This window comes from Motacilla alba, chromosome 12 (assembly GCF_015832195.1).
Source record: "Motacilla alba alba isolate MOTALB_02 chromosome 12, Motacilla_alba_V1.0_pri, whole genome shotgun sequence".
Taxonomy (NCBI): Eukaryota; Metazoa; Chordata; class Aves; order Passeriformes; family Motacillidae; genus Motacilla; species Motacilla alba.
Genome location: NC_052027.1, coordinates 16,678,720 through 16,693,145, shown reverse-complemented (window position 1 = coordinate 16,693,145; position 14,426 = coordinate 16,678,720). Strand labels below are relative to the sequence as shown.

The 14,426-nt window shown below is 40.4% G+C and overlaps 1 protein-coding gene across 11 annotated transcripts in view; it reads right to left on the bottom strand.

Moving 5' to 3' along the window:
• Positions 1-14,426, bottom strand: part of DOCK3 (dedicator of cytokinesis 3) — a 185,898-nt gene that overhangs the window by 25,501 nt on the left and 145,971 nt on the right. For 9 of the 11 annotated variants that reach the window (XM_038149579.1, XM_038149585.1, XM_038149580.1 and 6 more), the window contains 8 exons: positions 12,893-12,978; positions 11,057-11,083; positions 10,839-10,934; positions 9,105-9,165; positions 8,524-8,617; positions 7,702-7,850; positions 2,988-3,074; positions 1,324-1,428 (listed from right to left, as the gene is read on the bottom strand). In XM_038149579.1, coding sequence (XP_038005507.1) covers positions 1,324-1,428; positions 2,988-3,074; positions 7,702-7,850; positions 8,524-8,617; positions 9,105-9,165; positions 10,839-10,934; positions 11,057-11,083; positions 12,893-12,978 — 705 coding nt within the window. The remainder of the gene's footprint in view (positions 1-1,323; positions 1,429-2,987; positions 3,075-7,701; positions 7,851-8,523; positions 8,618-9,104; positions 9,166-10,838; positions 10,935-11,056; positions 11,084-12,892; positions 12,979-14,426) is intronic. The other 2 variants (XM_038149582.1, XM_038149591.1) reach the window with 1 other exon arrangement.

Sequence of the window (14,426 nt, the reverse complement as noted above, 5' to 3'; positions counted from 1 at the left end):
ATCAGGGGGATCCTTCTCACCCTCTACAACTCCCTGACAGAAAGTGGTAGCCAAGTGGGGATCAGGCTCTGCTCCCAGGGAACAAGGGACAGGAGGAGAAGCAACTTCCCCAGGCTGCACTGGGGGACATTCAGGCTGGACATCAGGAAGAATTTCTTTGTGGAAAGGGTTGTCAGGCATTGGAAGGGCTGCCCAGGGGGGTGAAGTCACCATCCCTGGAGGTGTTCAAGAAACAACTGGATGTAGCACTTGGTGCCACAGTCTGGTTGACAAGGTGGTGATTGGTTAGAGGTTGGATCAATGATCTCGGAGATCTTTTCCAACCTAAATGATTCTGTGATTCTCTGATTCTGGCATTGTTCACCTTCAAATAACATGAAACCACCACCCTTTATGCACTGGTATTTCTTCTCCTTGACTAATTTCAACTTGCTTTTATTACCCCATCTGTGTTTCCATTAAAAGACTATAATGAAATCCCAATGCTGACATCCTTGTTAAAAAAAACAACAACTTCATAATCAGAGGAGAGGATAAGAGGGCAGCTCTCAAAATGGCTTGGCTTTGTATGGCTTCATCCTGTGTACCTCGATTGGTGCCACCTCTTGTCAAACCATTCCTTCAAAGAGAACACAAACTATGCACCTCCAGTCCCTGAAAGCTTCCAGTTACCTTGTCCTGTCAGATTCGATGGCATCTGCCATCAAATTGCAGGCAGCTCTTGGAGCACTTGTCAGATTATATTCCTTCCTTGCTCTAAACTAGCAACAAGACATTGTATAAACAAATACCCATTTAAAGTTTGAGTCCTCATTAGGAAAAGAAGAAAATTTCACTTTCTAAATGGAGTGGTACACCAGCAGACAATGAGCTCCAAGTGAAGATGTGTCCAAAGAAGCTGTTTGGCTTTTGTCGAAGAGAGGAAATTTTCACTTGCACATAGCATAAGAGTCATCAGGCTGGGATTAGAATTCTGTCAAGTGAGACTTTTTTTAAAGCGTGATAATTTGAGATGATGAAAATTAGTTGTAATGACCCAACATTGCTGCAATACAGCATTTTGCTTAATATAGAGGCAATTTGTGCTGCATCTGCAAATCATCAAAAATTCACAGTGGTGTGAGTCAAATTTCTGATCTCTGTTCCCAAGAACATTCCCAGTGGACCATGTCCTTCAGTTCAGCCAGAAAACTGTTTTTATTTGTGCAGGCATAAAAAAATACGCTGAATAGTAGACATCATATCTCCAAAACAAAAATACAAAGCCTTAACAGCTACTCTGAGCCTGGTCACTTTGTCACATGCTGAATAAGTATGGCTTACCCGCAGAAAAAATGGGAATTTTCGACCATAAAAACCAACTCTGAAAAACTCCGGCTCCAAGCGCTGCTGTTCCATGATATTGTCATAATAGGTAGCTTCCATTTTCTGTGGAGGAAAGAGATAGCTGCTATCAGACCCTTAATGCTGCACTTAAAACATTAACATCTTAACACTCTTTTACCCCCATGATTTTTTATGAAAAGACCAAAATTCTGTTAAAGATAAAAATTATTAATTAAACCAGTCTACATGTTGGAGCTGACTAGAATATCACCATACTGATTTTAGATTTTGGAATATGATATATGAAATTTTCCTGGTTTATCTTATTTTAAATTAAACAGGTCTTGCATGTAATTTTCTTTGCGTTGCAGAATTAATGGCTAAGCTGAGATGAAGATCCACATTGCCTGGCTGACAGTGTCCTATTCTCTCCTACAGATCAAAATCCATACCACTGCCTGGAAAAATTACATCTAATTGGGTTTGCCTTAATTGAGTTGAGTGGCATGAAAAAGGATAAAACAAAATTAAATCTACAGCTCTGTGCACCAAAATGTTTAACATGGAAGAAAAAGGCGGTTGGAAAGAGGAAAAGGACTTTTTTCTAGTTCCAATATGCGGTTTTGTGGAATTGTGCCAACAAAGATGAAGAGTGGGATTTCCAGACCCTTTGGCAAACTGAACCTCAGTTGAAAGGCTCACAGGAATTTCACTGTAGCAAAAGGTGGCTCTTCAAGGAGAAGAACCAGTTTGACACCATTGCTTCTACTGCAAGGAACCCTAACTTGCAATATTGCATCCTGGTTTGTGGTCAGTTCCCACAAACATTAAGTCCCTTTCCAGGAAGGAGACGGTCCCAAAGTCATTGCAGGAAGCATCAAGGAATGTGGTGGTGATGTGAATGGCACAGAGAGTGCACAGCCAAGCTGGTCATGTGCTCTCTTTGGGACCACTTTGGAGAAAACAGGTTCTTCAGAAGTGTGGTTTATCAGAGCTTGTTAGACAGGTGTCTTCAGATAAAAATAAACCGGACTTTTTAGAAAGAGAATTTAAAACCACTGGGTATGCAACATAAATCTCAAATTTGGATACATGTATGCTACCCAGGGGACAGGAGGAGATGAACTATTTTCACACTCAGAAAGTGTTCAAATACCAACAGAAATCTCAGTTTTTTCTGATTAAAGCATGAAGCTGCAAATGTGCCCTGATTTCATCACGTTTGGTTGTACCAGAAGACCAGATCCCTGTAACTGGTAAGAACGCCATAAACATTTGTCTTCATTCTCTCTCTTGTTCATCTTATCTCACTGAGGCACAAGCTCTCCTTGATTATTTTGGAATTAAAATGAAATATGTATTAAAAAATAGGATATTATATGCAAAAAATATGTAAATATGCCATTGCAATAGCAAGCACAGCTCCTGTGTGTGTGTGCTGGCTTCATATACTCACAGGATTTTACTGCTACCAGACTTTGGAATTATTTCAGTGGACCTACAAAGTCATCAATATGAATCAATGGCAAGGAGTCCCAGTGAGTGCATGGAGCTCTCTAAGGAATGTGATTATATTTAAATTCAGAATGCTCTGACAGGAGAGCAGAATGCTCTGGGGAATGAGGTAAGAGTCTGCGAGGAGAGAAAGCGCAGCCACTTACCCGGATCCAGCTGAGGCTCTGGTAATCATAGAGGCTCTCGTACTGGATGGCCAGCTCTCGGCACAGCGGGATGCCGAACTCCCAGCTCTGCGGGGCCAAAGCAAATCACACTCACAGCAAACACAATGCTACTGCCAGCTCAGCGGAGAGCAATACGGAAACTCAGTTCTGGGAACTCATTTGGTATGAAATGGCAGAGATTAGATGCGAAAATGCAATGTGGTGAAACCATTTCCATTAAATAGCAGATCAATTCCTTCTAAAAGATGGGAACAGAGGCATATGTTCCGTGGAAATTACACACATATACTGCTTGTTCTGACACTTCATTTATGAGACTGGGAACTTATCTGGAGAAAGATAATAAAACTAACAATTTTTCTTCGTGCTAGACACCCCTTCAACCCACCCCCAACAGCTCCTTTGCTTCCTGCACTAGAACTCCCTGGAATACAGAGTTAGGGCTTGGCTCTCCAGCAAAGTGCTCCCCTTCCCAGGCTGCTCCTTCCCACTGAAAGCACAACTGTCAGGCAGTGGGAACACTCCAATACACAGAACATCCTCAGAACTGACCTGCATTACTGCAGTGAATCAATATCCACATTCAGAAAGCCACACTCTTTTCTTCAGCTCCCAATCCCACACAATGGATCTCTCCTAGCACACCATACTCATCATCCCAGAGGTCAGGAGTGACAGAGATCCACTTTGGACACACCCACACTGAGAGAAAGACTCTCCTGTTACCTTAAGTGGCTTTTTGGAGAGCTCGTTTTACACTGAAATCTCCTCTGCCATTACCTTTTAGCTGCCTTTTAGGGGAGTGGCTGTTTCTTACCAAGGTTATGGTAAAGGATTTAGAGCACCAAGACCTCAGTTGAACCTTTACTGGATTAAGTTTTATTATGCATTACTGGGCTAATTTGCCAGTTGTTTTACATAGGAGCCTGCTGTAGTGAAAACAAAATTGATGTGTGAGTTAGACTATCATCTTAAGTTTTAAGAATATTTATAGCAATATTGTAAATTCTTGGAAACACTCATTAACAGCAGTTATGTAAAATATTAGCACTTAATAAGGAAACACTTTTCCTGGTTACATGCACCTTCACATAAAAAAGTGAATCTCTACTGTTTGATTTAATTTATGAGGCAGTTTACAGTGTTTCCCTTTAAGCCCACATTTGTAGTGTCTATTCTCTTCTTACTACCACTTCCTTACTACAGCTATTCAGCTTCCTTTAATTACAAAAGCTTCAATAAAAACTTGCTAAATAAAATACTGTACCAGAATCAATGTGGATATTCTGATAGTATTTGTAGTTTGGGAAAATGGGAGGCCTGAGATTTATTTACATCGAAGCAATAGACACAATAGGAAAGGAACTGAAAGACCAGTTTCTTGACTACTCTGAATATTAGTGAGGTATTTGTGATGTCAAATCAACAGGAATTTGCTGTGGGTTGTCAAAATCCGTGACACACAAACTGATCCAGTGAACTGAGATCAACCATAGTCAGTTAAGTGTTTGTATTTGCAAACTCAAACACCACTGCATTTTTTATGGCTGCAGCACATTCTTTACAGAGATACCATACATAGATTTTCAGTCCTCAGCTGATCTGTGTTCACTTCTAAAACATCTAGCCAGGAATAAATGGCTTTTCTTCCCACAGAGAGTGTGAGCAGTCTTACTTCCAAATGGGATGCTGTGACTAAAGCCTACCTAACTCTCTAATCTCTCTTCTGGACAGAGGCAGAAATCTCACCAGCTGTTTTCCCTCCAGGTGATCTGAGGGATGTAACCTTTTCATGCTCCTTTTCTGATGTCAATTAAATTAACAACATGCAACCACATCTGATTTCTCTATATACTACCTCTTCTACATGTACCTTGATGCCATTCCTGTCATCCTAACTCAGGCTCTCTCTTTGTTTCAGTTTCCACACCAAGAAATTCCACTGTGCTACCTGAGTATTCTGCAGATACAAGATGAGATAAAGAAGTGAAGAAAAACAACAAACAGGTAACTTCCTAAAGAGAAAATGGCTTGTAGATATTTGAAAGGAAAAGGAATGAATGGATATCCAGGTCATTGGAGCTTCAGTTTTAAAATCTGTGATGCTAACGAGTAACATCTTCACAGTACAGACAATTAATATGAAATTCCATGTGACATGCAAGTATCACTTCCCTCTTCGAATACCTTCCTGATGTCTCCACTGGTAATTTTCCTCATTAGTGCTTTCTGTTTTGCTGACCTGTGATGTGTTTGCATCTTGTGTATTACTTGAAAGCCACATTCATAGGGCCTTTATTGCAGCTTTCTCCCATGGCACCAGCAACTCTCAGCTGACTGCACACAAGAGGGCACAGGGAGAGACAATCATCCCTTCTGAATGCCAGCCTTTATTTACTCACATCCCAATATGCAGATTTCTTTTGGAAATTATTCCCATGAGGGTACACAAGAGAAATGATTTTAAGTGCTGGGTGTGGAGCACATGATCAAAAACTGAGTGCTTTGGGAACACTGCTTTGGGTCTCTGTGTGCGCTTGGCTGCACTAGGGAGAACAGACCCTGCAGTGCCATGCTGGGAGCTGCTCAGAATTGTCAGTTAACAAATCCAGCAGTGAACTGGACACAAAAGGGCTGGGTAGCTTTTGAGCTATTGCTGTGCAGAAACATGGTCAGGTTCAAACTGTTCCATTCATGGATGTCTTCAACTGGAGAACTTTTTATGGTCAAAATTGTAACTGAGGGTTAAAAATATCTTCAATTTAAGTTATGTACTTGCACACACTGCCAGCTGAGCCACAAACCACAGCATAGTAGAAATCAGCAGGGGGAGGCACATGACCAGTGAAGGCTAAAAGGGCTTTGGAACACCATGTTCCTTCCAGCACAAGGCTGCTGCTGACGCTGCTGAGGGTGGGAGTCAGTTCTGCACCCACTGCAGCATCCCAGGCCTGCCACAGGCTGTGCCACTGGCATGTCACAAGACACCCTTGTGGGCAGTTCTTCCCCCATTCCCGTCCTGAGAAAATTCTCCTATAAACAAATGCAGAATTTTTACAGTCCTTACACTCTGCCTTGACACCCTTACTTGGTGGAAGAGGCCAGGAGCAGCATGAGAAATGGAAATGCAACTGAAGGACAATAACAAATCCTGCTCTGAAGAACCTGAGGAGGGACCATCTCAGGATAGTGCAGAAAGAAGCTGTCAGACACAAGTAGAGGGAAGCAGGTTTCTTCCATTCCCTGAGCTGCTCCCTGTCACACAACAAGAGTGTTGAAAAGGAGGATTTGGCTTCTCAGCATCTTCCACTTCCATAGTCTGAGTGACATACACACTGCTTAAGTGGATTATTTAATCATTCAGCTACCATTTGTAATAAAGCAGGATTAAAACACAAATCAAGTAACTCCAAAAACATCCAGTGGGGAGAAAATCTCAAGAGGTTAACACTCTGTAATCTGTTTGGAGTTTTATAGCCTAATTACATCAGTCAGTTTTTACTCTACTTCACTGTGTATATGGATTCCCTATTGTTGTCAAAAATAAAGGCTCACTTGCTTTCCATAGGGCCTCTATCATCTTTGTCTAGTCAGACAGTAGAGTACTACAATATTTGCACAAGCCAGTTATTAGTTTTTAAGTGCAGTCTGAAAACCCCTGAAAATTTCTGAAATGAGAGAACCATATGCAATGTTATCACAAAACAGCAACTCTGGCAGTCACACACACAAAAAAATCTAAATCACTTCCTCATAAATAGGCCATTTCTTCCTTCACATAGCAATCTGACTTCCTTTTGCAGGTTCTTCAGAAAATGTTACTGCCGTATGCAACTCCTATTACCAGGACTGGGAATGAATGATCTGGAATGGCAGCCCCATAAGAACCAAGTCACACCTGTATTTATTGCCACTGTCATTGCCATCACGGGTAAAATCCACCCTGAGGCACTCATACAGATGTTATCTCCCAAGAACATAAGCTGTAGGAATTTCCCTAGGGAAGGGAAAAATTTGAAAATACTCCAACAGATGATGTCACTTTTAAGGTTCACCTCTGAAATGTTCCCAAAACACCGTGACACAAGGGACTAAAACATCTACTTCTGCAGTAATTGAAAAAAATATATAATTAACTGTAGAAAACCCATACTCAATATATGAAATTGAAATGGATTGATTTTCTTCTGGTGCAGTGGATGGAATTGCACTTTAATTGAAAATCACTTTAAAATAAGTGACACTGAAAGGACTTAAATCTTTTTCAATACAGAGACCCCTATAGCATTTGCCTGCCATTTCCATGTGTAGGTTAAGCAGAAAACAAGTTCTCAAGTGAGTCATGGCACAGCAGTCTGCATAGACAGCTACAAAATGCAATCCCACCCCCAACAGCTGAGGAACAAGCACTCTGCCACATCAGCTGATCCAAGGCTTGGTTTAAGGTTTAAAAATGTTTTGGTGTTTGTCCTGTTTGGCTCCCTAACCCATTCCAAATGTCCTACATAACAAAATACCTTTTCTCATCTCTCTCTTTTTTTTTTTTTTTGTCCAGAGAGCCAATTTGTCATGTAATAAACCCTTTTGATACAAATTTACTTCCAGACTACGGGACTGAGATGATGGCTTGCAAGCCCTAAGTCAGTCAGGAAAAGGGAAGGAAGCTGCTGGAAGAGAGAAGAAGTTGGCATACCTTCCCTTTGTTGAAGTAATGGATAATCTTACGGCACAGACCTTCCTTACGTTGCCACTCTGACTGAGATGGGTAATGCAGGAACTCTCTCAGAGGTCTGTCCTCCCACTGAAGCAACTCACAGTACAAAAGCAAAGTGAATGCAGCCTCTGTAGGAAAGGCAATTATGGAACACTGAATCAATGGCAACAAATAAACACAGCCAATATTAAAGGTCACAGATCTGCTTCTGACACAGTCTGTGATTTCTGACTTACAGTTTGCAAAAAAAGATCTCAACTCTTAGGGGACCAATAAATTATTCAATTACTTAAAACAGCAGCACATGGTTTTTAGGTACAAGTCTGTCAAATTTCTTTTTACCGGCTACTAGATTTAAATGCACAGTCAGATGTTCAGATCTGTAACTAGATTTGGGGCCTGCAGCTGTAAACAGAGCTTGGACAACACAGCATTAGAGTCCATACACGTCCCAAGTGCTCCCTCAGCACTGCAAGGCAAGGAAATATGACAAGTGATAATATAATGGTGCTTTTGCTAATCTTCCTTTAAGTTTGATTCCACTGTTGTGATTTTTTTAAGTCCATCTTCTTCAAAGAACACTTTAATTGTAATGCAATAATCGTGTGGTTGTGCAGGCATAAACAAACAGTATTTAATTCGAGGAAAGGAGCTGGGCCTCAGCTTCCTGCCTTCCCAGCTGCCATAACTGATTCATGCAAATTCTTTCCAAAAGAATGAGCCAGATATTATATAACATTGGGAGAGTTAAAAAAAATGTCATGAGGAGTTCAAGCAGACTCCGTGGAATGTCTCTCTCACCTGTGTAGTTCTCAGCCTGCAGGTGCATGTCACAAAGCTTGTGGATATAGCGGATGTACATCTCCTCCTTGTTAATTTCAGATTTGTAGAAATTCTGTGAAAGAAAAAACAGCTGTTACTCTCGAGACTCTCCATTCAAGCACTCAGCAGCATCTGTGGATGTGAAAAGTTACTGAAAAGAGAATACATTCCTAGTGGGAAAGAAAAGTAATAATTCTTTTCACACTCACACTGATCTAACCCACTAATTTTACTGTGGCATGATTTTTTTTTTCCAAATGAAGGTAGTCAAAAGCTGAAAGACAAGCTGGGAGAAATTGTAGAACCTGTGTCACAGGGATACACAGAACTCAGCTGGACACAGCCCTGAGGAGCCTGACCTATCTGGCCCTGCTTAAAGCAGCGAGTCAGATCAGAGGCCTCCAGAGGATCCTCACAATCCTCATCATTTTCTTCTGCCATCCCCAGTGCTTGGATTCTGAAGCTACACTTGCCTGACACACATTCCTACTCCAGCCTTTCCCATCCCAGTTTCAACGAGATTGCACAGCATCACAAAGAGATAAAGGAAACATCTTTACCATTAGGTTAACAGTGCAGCCAATCTTCTTGTTTTCTGTTTCATCTCCTTTCATACAGTCCCTAAGAAAGCAGAGAAATGTTGAAACAAACATCTGCAAAAACAGTCCTTTTAAAATAAATTTGAAGCCATCTTATCTTCCAGACTTTCCCTGGATGACAAACAACAGATAATCATATACTTAATTTTATAAAGTTCCTCTAAGAAAAGTTTTCATATTAGGGCTTAGATGATGTGAGAACTGAGTGTCCCCTTACAAGTTTGCATCTGCAAACAAGCAGCTGAAATGACTGTTCCTTTATTTCTTACAAGAATCTGAACAAAAATCAGATAACAGTGGTCAAAAATAATCTGAATGCAAGATCTACTATAAAAGTAAAAACTCTTATTTATCCAGATGTAAATACTTGGTTCTAGTCAAAGGGGTCACTTCCATAAATGCAGCTCTGCAGCATGGTGTGGCACACAAAGATACAACCTGAGGGATTTAGACTACATTTCTAACTTTTGCATAGGTAAGTTAAATCACAACATTTATCTTTGGTTTCTGGAATATTTTAGAAATTATTTCTATTCCGATTATACAAGAGACTAAATTTTTAAAGTAGTTTAAAGCAAACCATCTTGAGAATTACTACAGCTACTGAGTGGCAGCTGGACTCTAAGAAATGCCTGTGTATTTCCAAATTCCAATGCCACATTCCAGTTCCCTGCCCTGGGAATGACCAATCAGCTGCAGATTGAAAATCAATTAAAAACTGGTATGTGTTTCTCAATTAAGCATGGGAATGTGTACCTGTGTGTCAAAGCTGCCTTGCTGGCAGCTGTTTATCATTAAAAAACAAAAACCAGAAACCAAAAAACATATAACACCCCCCACCCTGGCCCCCAAAAAACCCCAAGCAGCTCCCCTGCATTCCCTTTAAACGTGTCTCCAGTACCTGGTTGTGCACAGTAGTTGTAGAGCAGTTGTTGCCAGGAAAAACACAGGAGATTGGATCAAGGTGGTAGGGATAACAAAAAGAGCAAACTAAAAATCACCAAAAAGGATTTGGGACTGCAGAACACACAGCCTAGTCAGAGGGTTTCACCTCTAATGAGCAGCAGCAGAAGAAAAAACTATTTGAACTCCTGTCAGTAGGCTAAAGATAGAAATATCTGGGGCAGTTCTATATAGGTTCAAATTATCTATTATTAAAAAAAACCCCTCTGAGTGTGTGTGTGTATATATAAATCTAAAGTTAAAATATTTCCTTCTAACTAAGTCAAAACTCAGCTGCATTGACACAACAGTCCTGCCAACTTCAGTTTAAAACTAAGCGAAGGCTGCCTAATTTATAGTGAGATCTTGCTCATGAGCCACCAGCTGATGTGTCAGAGTTCCCAGATGGAAGTTCTCCAGCCCTGCAGGCCTGCATGAGGCACTCAGCACACCTCAGTTCAATGAGGCTTTGGGGATCACTCTTGCATTTAACATCTCTTTTGCTGAATTAGGTGTGATCGTTTCAGTGATAGAAGGAATTAATGTTTTAGCAACCTGAATAAACCTCAGTACAAAACTATCATGAACGAGCACATAAGAATGAGATGAGGATCTGGGACGTTTGCTCAGAACCCAGCAGTGATGCTGCATGTATGCAGCTTGATAGTCAATAAAATCTTCCCTGTTGAAATTTGGTAGCACGTCTTGACAAACTTCTTATGCTTAGAACATGTCCTTGCTGGTGCCAGATACCTGTAGTCGAGCAGACGCTCCATGAGCCGAGTGACGGACGTGACAAAAGAGATTCCAGTCTCCCGCCAAGTTTCCTGCTCAATCTTCTCCAGCAAACTGTTTGGAGATGGAGAGACAGCAGGTGAGGCTTCCAGGGAAATGGTACAGGGCATGCAGACTGATACAGACAACTTGGTTTCTCCCTCATACAACAAATTCCAGAAGAATTAGCATCTTACCTGGGATAAGGCCCAAAGAGTTGGGTTCTACTCCAGGCAGCATGAAGTAAAGACAAGGAAATTACAGAACTGACAGGAGAAGGGAAAATATCCTCACACTGCCATTTAACAGATAATAAAAAGAGCAACACTCATGGCAATACTTGATTCCCACATCATTACCTGTAGCTTAAATACGGCTAGCAGCAGTCAGAAACTAAAAAGGAGTCCAAACCTACTGCAAATATTTCTTCTTTGCTCATCCCTCCATAAATTTTCATCTCTAATCAGCAACCAACCAACCCTAAATCACATTGGATTTAAATTGGAAATAACAGCAATCTGCTCCTGCCTAGCATAGACAGCACAGTGAGCACCCCTGTCACACAGTTGTGAAGGAAGAGAGAAGGCTGGAATGAGAACAACGAACATTGTGTTTAAAAAGTGAAGAAAGAAAGCAAATTTACATGCCAGTTTATCTGAAACTGGATTTCCATCAAAGAATTTGCCACTTCTAGGAAAGAAATTCTGTTGGGTGTCACATCCTCCAAAGAGGCAAACTCTTCAGTACTGGGATGATTTGCAGCTGAGGGAGCCAATTCCCGTTACAGCAGTATAGCTGAGACAGTAAAACTCAGGGTCAACTGTTTTTTTCACACAGCATTTACTAATTTATGGAATTTTTTCCTAAATTGTTTCCATATTGTTCTCAAACAACTTAGTGGGAGATATAAACTTGGTTGCTGGAATTTCAGGCTGTGTTTCTTGATAATGCATCCAATCACTATCACCCAAAAATGCATAAAAAGCTACAGCCCTTGAATTTTTAACATTTCTGGTAATGAATGTCTTCAAGTAGAGCAAAGGCACACTATTCCTCCTGCCATGTGAATAAAAAAAAGAATACATATCTCCTTTCCTTTATCCCTGAAATAGAGTTACTTTATCTGTATACCTAAGATCCAAGACTTCCCAAGGCTGAATATACACAAATCCAAACTGAATACATTTCCATACTTCTTGAGGATAAGCACATGGGATGGGCAGGCTTATCTAGCTTGAAATGAATGAATGTGCAATTGCAAATTCAGAAACAGAATTATTGATTCCAGCAAAACAAAGGCTTATGCCTCAAACAGCTGGTGTGCTATTGGGGGCCACATAAAATTGGAATATATGGCTAAAACTCTGCTAACGATCTCTCTGGCTCACTAGAGTATTAAAAAAGTTGGGTTAACTGCTCTGGATTGTCAAGAGTTTGAAATAATTCCTTCTGAAATAAACTAGGAATACTCAAAATGAAATTTGGAGAGAAATCAGTAATCAAAGGTAGTGAGGTCTAAAGTCAGACATAAAATCTTCAAGTTTATCCTTCTGAGTATGAATTGTTGGTGTGAAAGGAAGCGTCACAATGGGCTCTGGAAGAAGCAACTGGCAACTCTTGAACTAACCAAAACATGGCCTTCAAAAACAGGAGGAAAGAAAGGAAAATGCTGAGGAAAATCTCCTTTGCTCTAACAAGGCCTGACTCTGTAGATAGTACAGTGTCTCTCCAAACACTCCTGAGACCAGGATCTCACTCACTGCCATGGAAAGAGAAGGGTCCTGGCTCCTCCAGCAAATGAATTTTTAGGAGGTTGATAACTTGTGCAGCCTTTTATTAGATGTCACAGAGAGAAGACAAAGAAGAATTTATGTCTCTGTATTACTTCCAGCACTACTTCACTGAGCCATTCCATGGAAGCCTGCCAGGAAGCCCTTTCCTGCCCTCCCCAAAGATCTGTGGCTGCACAGATCAGTGCCTGACTCTTCCAATGGCCCTGCACAACACGCGGAGCATGAACTGGCAAAGCTTACAGCAGGCTGAAGAGTTCCCTGTAGTTCTCATCACCTTTTCCTTCAGACACCAGGCTGTCCAGCTTATCGATCAACTCGGCCTCCACCTGCAGGAAGAGACCAGATCCATCACTCAGAGACTGTTCCAGTGAACCAGCACATCTGGTAAACTGGATCCCGAACTACAGCAGAATATCCAGCACCACTGCTCTGCTGTGCTGCTTCTGCTGGTGGAATCGATTTGCAGTTCCCCAGGCATCATTATATTAGAAGATTATTTGTTCATTAAACCCCACTTTTTAAGCCTCTCTATGGTTATGTGACACTTTTGCTTTTTCTTTCACTTATATGAAGGGCCACACCAGCATCATTATGTTTCTCTTAGAAAGTTTTGAATACATATTAATTACCACCCTAAATATCAAGTGTGATATCAGATACTCTCATAAAATGGATTCAAGTGCAGAAATTGATGTATGTAACATTAAACAAAAATAATTTCATGAAGTCAGAAATCTTACAGAAGACAGTTTTCACTACTAGTGAAGACAGAGGCTCCTAAAGGCTGAAACTATTTGCAGAAATAGGGTTTACTTTTATTTAAAGACGAGCATAGTTTGAGCTTCTCTGCATTTTTCAGCCGCCGAATTGAAAAGGAAGTAAAGATGGGAAGGGAAAACAAATCAGCCAGTGGCACACAAATGGACTTGGTGCTCTTGCTGCTGAGATCATTAAAGGGAGACCTGATTTCATCCCTGAATCAAACTGTACTGTTATCCAGCCTTGCTGAAAAAATAAACTTGTAAAAACATGAACTACTAAAGAAAATGAAAAAAGAGATTGAAAAAGAATTTTCAGGGTTTTTATATTTTCTGACAAACAACTGAATATTCAAAAGGTGAAGAGAACCTCAGAATTAAAAAGACCCCTCCCTTTGTTTGTGATCTACAGTGATTGCAGAAATCAGTAATGTCCAGCATTATACTGGAAAGCAAATAACTGCCTGGTTCCAGCAGATAATGTTAATGAGGTTTATTACCTCTTGGGGTATTTAACTATTTATTTAATCACTAATAGAGATGATTATTTTATCTTTAACCTTAGAAGGTTACAATATATGCTTCATAAAACAGTGTGGAAGTTTGCTCCACAGGTAATTTAAGAAATATTCTTGGAGCTGTAGTTTAAAATAAATTAGTGAGTATAAAAATTAAATTAAGATTACTAATAGTTCATCTTGATACAGAAAATATAAATAGGCCCAGAAACTCGAAGGTGACTGTAGATGCTTCATACTGTAAATTCCAGAGAAAGACTGTTCTATTGTTCTGCTAAAACAAGTGGAAAGAGGACTATGATCAGAATGCTACTGCAATAATAATAATAGTAAATAATAACAATTGTAGCAATCATGGGAGCTGCAGAGGAAGAAAAACAAGCTCCTGGTTATACTTTTCCACACAGCCTTTAATAGATCAGGTTATGGGAAAGGTCTGCTATTCTCCTGGAATGATAGATTAGATCTGGCATTTTAATGACTGTGCAAATAACTAAT